At 40.6% G+C, this 8,803-nt stretch overlaps 1 protein-coding gene across 11 annotated transcripts in view; it reads left to right on the top strand.

The window, feature by feature from the left end:
- Positions 1–8,803, top strand: part of RIMKLB (ribosomal modification protein rimK like family member B) — an 81,651-nt gene that overhangs the window by 51,614 nt on the left and 21,234 nt on the right. For all 11 annotated transcript variants that reach the window (XM_037732733.1, XM_017512324.1, XM_017512326.1 and 8 more), the window contains 3 exons: positions 3,364–3,594; positions 3,760–3,846; positions 5,955–6,158. In XM_037732733.1, coding sequence (XP_037588661.1) covers positions 3,364–3,594; positions 3,760–3,846; positions 5,955–6,158 — 522 coding nt within the window. The remainder of the gene's footprint in view (positions 1–3,363; positions 3,595–3,759; positions 3,847–5,954; positions 6,159–8,803) is intronic.

The following is an 8,803-nucleotide window of genomic DNA, read 5'->3' on the forward strand; positions in this document are numbered from 1 at the left end:
AAAAAAAAAAAAAAAAAAAAAAAAAAAAAAAAAAAAAAAAAAAAAAAAAGATTTCAGAAGCCCTAAAAAATCATCTGGAACACTTGAGGATGAAATAAAAGTAAATGTCAGCAAAAAGACCAGCATTTGTCTGTTCCTTGATTCCTGAGGGAAAAAACCACTACTAGTACTTACTATTAAGAGTATAATACTTTTAATACTGTACTCTTACTGTATTACTATAATATAGTAATACTACAGCAGTATTCAGATAAGGGTATTAATCAGTCCTTAATACCGTGTCACTCTGCCTTGACAACAGCAGCAACCTTTTAACATGAAATACCTTTTATATCCTAATGAACAAAAAAGGAACAAAGATTGCTTCCCCACCCCATTGCTGTTCTAAGGTTAGCTTATTTAAATTGTTATGTTAGCACTTTATTATACACTTGATCCGAAACTTATATCTAGAACATCTGTACTAAAATCTTAATTTCAGTGTTAACAAGCTAGATGAAAAATTGTATAAGTTGGGGTTTTAAGGAATTAAAATAATATTTATACATTAGAGGCAATGGGGTTGAAAACAAAGCACATTCAGTTGGAATACATGTTTTTACAATAAGTAGTGGAATTGTGGGTAAGGTTCTTCGAACAATTACGTGCGTTTGTATACTGAATAACGTGAAATGAAGGGAAGAAACCATTCCTTTTATTTCCGTTTATAAGCTCTGCATCAAAGGCACGGGTGATACTTGGTGAGTGCTCAAGAGATCAGTAGCTCGTAAGGCAGAGCCCTAAGAGATGTCACTTTGCCTTTTTGGCCCACATTCATCTTTCCAGCCTTGGATCACTTCTGCTTTCTTAGAATAACATCAAGTGTTTGTTTCAGGAGGCATTGAATTTCTTTCCATCCTCATTAATACCTCCACAGTGCACTGTGCAGGTCCGACTATGCTTTGGGTAGAGTACTCCCATTTTCTGGTGGCAACAGACAGGCTGTTAACACTGGAGAGTGGAACAGTTTTTTTTTTGCTTTCTTTATCCCATTTTTTAAAAAGAGCAAAAGCTGCTTCCAGTTTAGCATAATGACAGAGCAATAACGGTTGAACTTTTTCTCGACAATTTACATTGTACAAGTCTCTTTTGTGACATGTGTTTTTAAATCAACATGTTTTTGCGATTCATCCATGTGGTTATAGATCTCAGAGAGATAAGTAGGGATGACATCACCTAGGGCCTGGTAGCCAGGACAAGAACTTAAGATTCTTCTGGGAAACTGGGGAGCTATTGGAGGAATTTTGTTTGTTCATTTTTGTTTTTGAGACAGGCTGGAATGCAGTGGTATGATTATGGCTCACTGCAGCCTCAGCCTCCCAGGCTCAAGCAATCTTTCTGCCTCAGCTTCCTGAGGCAGCTGGGACCACAGGTGCATGCCACCATGCCCAGCTAATTTTTTTTTATTTTTCTTTTTGAGACAGTCTTGCTCTGTCGCACAAACTGGAGTGGATGCAACGTGGACTCACTGCAACCTCTGTTCCTAGTTCAAATGATTTTCATGCCTCGGCCTCCTGAGTAGCTGGGACTATAGGCACAGGCCACTGCACCTGGCTAATTTTTCTATTTTTAGTAGAGACGGGGTTTCACCATGTTAGCCAGGCTAGTCTTGAACTCCTGGCCTCAAGTCATCCACCCACCTTGGCCTACCAGAGTGCTGGAATTACAGGGGTGGGCCACCGAGCCTGGCCCCAGCTAATTTATTTCTGTATTTTGTAGAGACAGAGTTGCCCCCGATGTTGCCCAGGCTAGTTTTGAACCCTGAGCTCAAGATGACCCTCCTATCTCAGCCTCCCAAAGTGTTGGGATTACAGGTGTGAGCCATTATGCCCGGCCCTGTTGGAGGACTCTGAGCAAAGGCTGACTTGACTTGCAAAGTAAAAGCATCTGTCACACTACTGCGGTGTTAGGAAGAGATTAGGACGGAAGGGTAGAAGCAAGAAGACCCATTAAGGGGCTACTATACAGGTAATCCAAATGAGAGAAGATGGTATTAGAAGTGAAGATGGTAAAAAATGGTCAGATTTGGATACATTCTGAGTAGAGATTTCAAGAGGTTCCTGACGATTTGAATATGAGACGTAAGAGAAGAGAGGGACCAGGATGCCTCTAAGGATTTGGGTCTAAATTGGAAGAACAGAGCTGTCATTAAGCAATAAAGAGAGGCTAAGCGTGGTGGCTGTCTTCTATAATTCTACGAGTTTAGAAGGCCAACGCAGGAGGACTGCTTGAGCCCAGGAGTTTGAGACCAGCCTGAGTAACATAGCGAGACCCTGTAACAAAAAAATGTAAAAAATTAGCCAAGTGCTGGGTGTGGTGGCTCACACCTGTAATCCCAGCACTTTGGGAGGCCAAGGGAAGCAGATTAACTGAGGTCAGGGGTTCAAGAAGAGCCTGGCCAATGTGATGAAACTCTGTCTCTACTAAAAATTAAAGAAAAATAGCTGGGCATCATGGCAGGTACCTGGATAAAAGTTTGCAAAACATTTCTTTTAAAAAATTGTGTTTTTTCATTATAGAGACATATATTGTCACTTAAAAAAATAGAACATAATATAGATGGAGAATTGCATGGAACACAATATTAACGTTCCATCTTCAACCTTCCTCTTCCTGCCTTGCCACCCAGTCACATTCAGCGGAAGCCAGTTAAATCATTAAACTGCTTAAATATTTGTGTTTTTTTTTTCCTTTTTTTTTCCTTTGAGACAGAGTGTCACTCTGTCGCCAGGCTAGGACTGTAGTGGCATGATCTCGGCTCACTGCAGCCTCCGCCTCTCAAGTTCAAGCGATTCTTCTGCCTCAGCCTCTCGAGTAGCTGGGATTACAGGCACTTGCCACCACGCTCAGCTAATTTTTTGTATTTTCAGTAGAGACAGGTTTCACCATGTTGGCCAGGGTGGTCTCGATCTCTTGATCTTGTGATCCATCTGCCTTAGCCTCTCAAAGTGCTGGGATTACAGACATGAGCCACTGTGCCCACCTGCTTAGATATCTTTTATATGTATGCACAAATAAAACTTTTTGTCAGATTTGCTGTTTAAAATAAAAACTCGATATTATGTATCTGGGCATTTGTTTGTCTCTGAACTTACATGTTTATGACATTATTTTTAATGGCTATGTGCTAATTCATTCTAGTGGGTACTATAGTTTAATCACTGCAAATATTTTTCTAATTTTCCTTGTTTCTTACGGAGGAATATCTCTATCCAAATTTAATATTAATAAAATAGTTCATTTAACTTTGTGATACAAACTTTGGCATATTACTGTAGCTCTATTTTCCTCTAATGGTTTTGGCCTTGTTTTTATATATTTCAGGTCTACGGATCAATGGAGAGCTAATCACTGCCTACCCACAAGTTGTAGTAGTCAGAGTACCAACCCCGTGGGTGCAAAGTGATAGTGACATTACTGTTTTGCGCCATCTAGAGAAGATGGGATGCCGGTTGATGAACCGACCTCAAGCCATCCTGAACTGCGTTAATAAGTTCTGGACATTTCAAGAGTTGGCTGGCCGTGGTGTTCCTCTGCCAGACACTTTCTCTTATGGTGAGCCCACTAAGAAGCATGCATAGCCTAAATGGTTAACCACTCATAGTTTAATAGGATAAATTTACAGGCAGGAAGGAATATCTTATAGAAGTGATTTTCAGATAAAAATGATTACAAAATGCTTCTGCTGTTTTTCTTAAATTTTTTTATTGCTTAAACCAGGTGGCCATGAAAATTTTGCTAAAATGATTGATGAAGCAGAAGTACTGGAGTTCCCAATGGTAGTAAAGAATACGCGGGGTCATAGAGGTGGGTATGAGTTATTGATAACGTATATAGTTTTGAAATTATACTTATTAATATGAGTGACTTTGAAGAATACTTAGAGGGAAATTGTTAGGTGCATGATACTTCAGGCTTACAAAAGGCTACTATGAGTTGTTCAGTTTGATTAGAAGCTATTTCTGTTTAGTGGTTACCTACAGATTTTAACATACATACTTAGACTGAGTCTCAAGTTAATGTCTGTATCTTCCTCCTCAGCAATGTAAGTACCCCCTGTAATTCCAGCACTTTGGGAGGCTGACACCAGCAGACCACCTGAGGTCAGGAGTTCAAGACCAGCTGGCCAATGTGGTGAAACCTCATCTATACTAAAAATACAAAAATTAGCCAGACATGGTGGCATATGCCTGTAATCTCAGCTACTCAGAGGTAGGAGAATTGCTTGGATCCAGGAGGCAGAGGTTGCAGTGAGCTGAGATCACGCCTCTGTACTCCTGCCTGGGCGATAGAGCCAGTCTCTGTCTAAAAAAGCAAAGAAACAATATAGGATCTTAGATCACTAACTCCAGTCATCCCCGTCTAAATATATGTAGTTTGAGGACTTAAATGAATAAGGTTAAACTACAAAACTTTGTAAGATGGCATATGAAAATATCTTAATGACTTTGGATTAAGGTAGAATTTCTTTCGTTCTTTGAGATGAAGTTTTGCTCTTGCCGCCCAGGCTGTAGTGCAGTGGCGCTATTTCGGCTCACTGCAACCTCTGTCTCCAGGGTTCAAGTAGTTTTCCTGCCTCAGCCTCCCAAGTAGCTGGGATTACAGGTGTCCACCACTACACTCAGCTAATTTGAGCGTGTGTGTGCGCGCCCGTGTGTGTATTCTTAGTAGAGATGAGATTTCACCATGTTGGCCAGGCTGGTCTTGAACTCCTGACCTCAGGTGATTCACCCGCCTCAGTCTCCCAAAGTGCTGGGATTACAGGCATGAGCCACCATGCCCAGCCTAAGGTAGAATTTTAAGGCATAAAATGATACATAAATCTGAGTACAGTGACATACTTTTGTGTTTTGGCAGGGATAGCTGGATCAGAGTTCAGCTGGAACTGTTGACTGGATTCTTTTTTTTTTTTTTTTGAGATGGAGTTTCGCTCTTGTTGTGCAGGCTGGAGTGCAATGGCGCGATCTCGGGTCACTGCAACCTCTGCCTCCTGGGTTCAGGCAATTCTCCTGCCTCAGCCTCCTGAGTAGCTGGGATTACAGGCACGCGCCACCATGCCCAGCTAATTTTTTGTAGTTTTTTAAGTAGAGATGGGGTTTCACCATGTTGACCAGGATGGTCTCGATCTCTTGACCTCGTGATCCACCCGCCTTGGCCTCCCAAAGTGCTGGGATTACAGACTGGATTTTTTATATTTGGCTTCTCCAGTAGGGCAGCCGAGAGTCTCAGGCCTCCTACAGTGAATGCTACAGTGAAAAAAGAACCTAAATGACTTTTATGATCTACCCTCAGAAGTCATAATAGAATTACTTCTGTTATATTGTCTTTTTTTGAGCAATCACAAGCCCTCCTAGATTCACCCAATAGTGACAGATTTAGTATCCCTCCTTTTCCTTCCCTACCATGGGAGGAATTTAGAACCATATATTAAAAACAGCCACTTCCGTTGGCACAAAAACAGAGCAGTGGAACAGGCTTGAGAATTCAGAAATAAATTGAAGTAACATACTGCTATATTGCTATATTCTAATATAATATATTAATAAATTGTATAGTAATATATCACACATATGTTTCAATGCAGAGAGAAAATTTTGCTAGTGAGTAAGGTTGACATTACTGGCTAACCTGGAGAAGTATAAATCTAGACCCCTGTCTCACAACATGTATCAAAATAAATTTTAGTTTGTCATGAAAGAGCTTGAGGAGTGATAAAAGGAGATTATTTACCTTGTTTTTATATATTTTTGTGCTATTTCACTGTTAAACAGTTCTAACAAGGAAAACTTTAAAAATAAATAAAGTGTAATTGGTTCTGAAAGAGCAGATTGGGATACAAGAATATTCAGATAATAGATATCATCTGCCCACAATTAATGACTTAACGTGTACTTTTATTCTTTTAAATCATATAGGTAAAGCTGTTTTCTTGGCTCGAGATAAGCACCATTTGGCTGATCTAAGCCATCTTATTCGCCACGAAGCGCCATACCTGTTCCAGAAGTATGTTAAGGAGTCTCATGGACGGGATGTACGTGTCATTGTCGTGGGAGGCCGTGTGGTTGGCACCATGTTGCGTTGTTCAACAGATGGGAGAATGCAAAGCAACTGCTCATTAGGTAAAAATAATGCAAGCATCTTTCTAGTATATAAAGTAACATTATAACTTGTCCAGTGAGTATTCATATGTGTATAACTATAGATCTTCTTAATAAGTTGAAAAACACATTTCCTTTTACAGGTAAATAAGATTTTTAAACATACCATCAATGTAATTAAACTCTAGAGTTATTTTTCTAGTAATATAATTCTGTTTCACTGAATCATATTAAATCTGTCTTAATCCAAGCTCAATTTGTAACCCAATTTACACATGTATTGGATGTCTGACAGGAGTTAGAGATTCCCTCTTTGGTGACATACTTACTTTGTGTATGATTGGAATTCCTATAAGCTCTCCTAATACATTTTCCCCATTGGTCCAAACAAGATTGTTGATTTTGATTATTTTCTCAGCTCTCTTATTGTTAAGGTACATCAGAGCTTAGGCTTTGGGCTTTTATCCTTCTCTTCTTTGTTTTTATCCATTTCTTGGTAATCTTACACAGCTAATGACTTTAAACGCCATTTTTATGTTTATTAGTTTCAAATTTCTGTCTCCAATTTAGGCTTTTTTCCCTGCTCCAACTCCAGGCTCATATAAGGAATTGCTTACTCAGTATCTCCAAAACTGGACTTCTTACAACGTATTCTACCTACAGTTATCTCCTTTTTGTTTTATGTATGTATGTGTGAGTTAATGAATGAATGAATGAGTGAGTGAGTGAGTGAATGAATAATGGCGTCTTGCTTGTCACCCAGGCTGGAGTGCAGTGGCAGGATTACAACTCACTCCAGCCTCAACCTCCCGGACTCAAGCGATCCTCTTGCCTCAGCCTCCCAAGTAGCTGAGATCACAGGCATATGCCACCATGGCCAGCTAATTTTTTATATTTTATTTTTTTGAGACAAGAGTCTCACTGTGTCACCGAGGCTGGAGTGCACTGGTGCAATCTCAGCTCACTGCAACCTCCACCTCCTGAGTTCAAGCAATCCTTCAGCCTTAGCCTCCTTAGTAGCTGGGGCTACAGCTACCTGCCACCACACCTAGCTAATTTTTTTTTTATTTTTAGTAGAGAGAGAGTTTCACCACGTTGGCTGGGCTGGTCTCGACCACTTGACCTCAGGTAATCTGCCTGCCTTGGCCTCCCAAAGTGCTGGGATTACAGGTGTGAGCCACCATGCCCAGCACTTGGCTAATTTTTTACATTTTTTTGTACAGATAGGGTCTCGCTATGTTACTCAGGCTGGTCTCAAACTCCTGGGCTCAAGCAGTCCTCCTGCGTTGGCCTTCTAAACTCGTAGAATTATAGAAGACAGCCACCACGCTTAGCCTCTCTTTATTGCTTAATGACAGCTCTGTTCTTCCAATTTAGACCCAAATCCTTAGAGGCATCCTGGTCCCTCTCTTCTCTTACGTCTCATATTCAAATCGTCAGGAACCTCTTGAAATCTCTACTCAGAATGTATCCAAATCTGACCATTTTTTACCATCTTCACTTCTAATACCATCTTCTCTCATTTGGATTACCTGTATAGTAGCCCCTTAATGAGTCTTCTTGCTTCTACCCTTCCGTCCTAATCTCTTCCTAACACCGCAGTAGTGTGACAGATGCTTTTACTTTGCAAGTCAAGTCAGCCTTTGCTCAGAGTCCTCCAACAGGGCCGGGCATAATGGCTCACACCTGTAATCCCAACACTTTGGGAGGCTGAGATAGGAGGGTCATCTTGAGCTCAGGGTTCAAAACTAGCCTGGGCAACATCGGGGGCAACCCTGTCTCTACAAAATACAGAAATAAATTAGCTGGGGCCAGGCTCGGTGGCCCACCCCTGTAATTCCAGCACTCTGGTAGGCCAAGGTGGGTGGATGACTTGAGGCCAGGAGTTCAAGACTAGCCTGGCTAACATGATGAAACCCCGTCTCTACTAAAAATAGAAAAATTAGCCAGGTGCAGTAGCCCGTGCCTGTAGTCCCAGCTACTCAGGAGGCCAAGGCATGAAAATTGCTTGAAACAGGAGACAGAGGTTGCAGTAAGTCCGCATTGCACCACGGCACTCCAGCCTGTGTGACAGAGCAAGACTGTCTCAAAAAGAAAAATAAAAAAAAATTAGCTGGGCATGGTGGCATGCACCTGTGGTCCCAGCTATTCAGGAAGCTGAGGCAGAAAGATTGCTTGAGCCTGGGAGGCTGAGGCTGTGGTAAGCCATAATCATACCACTGCATTCCAGCCTGTCTTAAAAACAAAAATGAACAAACAAAATTCCTCCAATAGCTCCCCAGTTTCCCAGAAGAATCTTAAGTTCTTGTCCTGGCTACCAGGCCCTGTGTGATGCCATCAGCACTTAAGTCACTGAGATCTGTAACCACATGGATAAATCTCAAAAACATAATGTTGATTCAAAGAGGCAAGTCACAAAAGAGAATACATGTATTTCATTTATATAAAATGTAAATATATGCAAAACTACACAATGCAATGTTGGGAATACAAACATATAGTAAAACTAAAGAAAAGCCAATACATTGATAAGCATGAAATTCAATATAGTGGCTTATTCAGAATACATGATAGAGTAAGAACCTAGTGAGGATTTGAAAGATATTCATTATATTAATTTAATTTCTACTTTTTTTTTTTTTTTTTTTTTTTTTTTTTTTTTTTTT

The sequence above is a fragment of the Cebus imitator genome, unplaced genomic scaffold (assembly GCF_001604975.1).
Source record: "Cebus imitator isolate Cc_AM_T3 unplaced genomic scaffold, Cebus_imitator-1.0 Scaffold469, whole genome shotgun sequence".
Lineage (NCBI taxonomy): Eukaryota > Metazoa > Chordata > Mammalia > Primates > Cebidae > Cebus > Cebus imitator.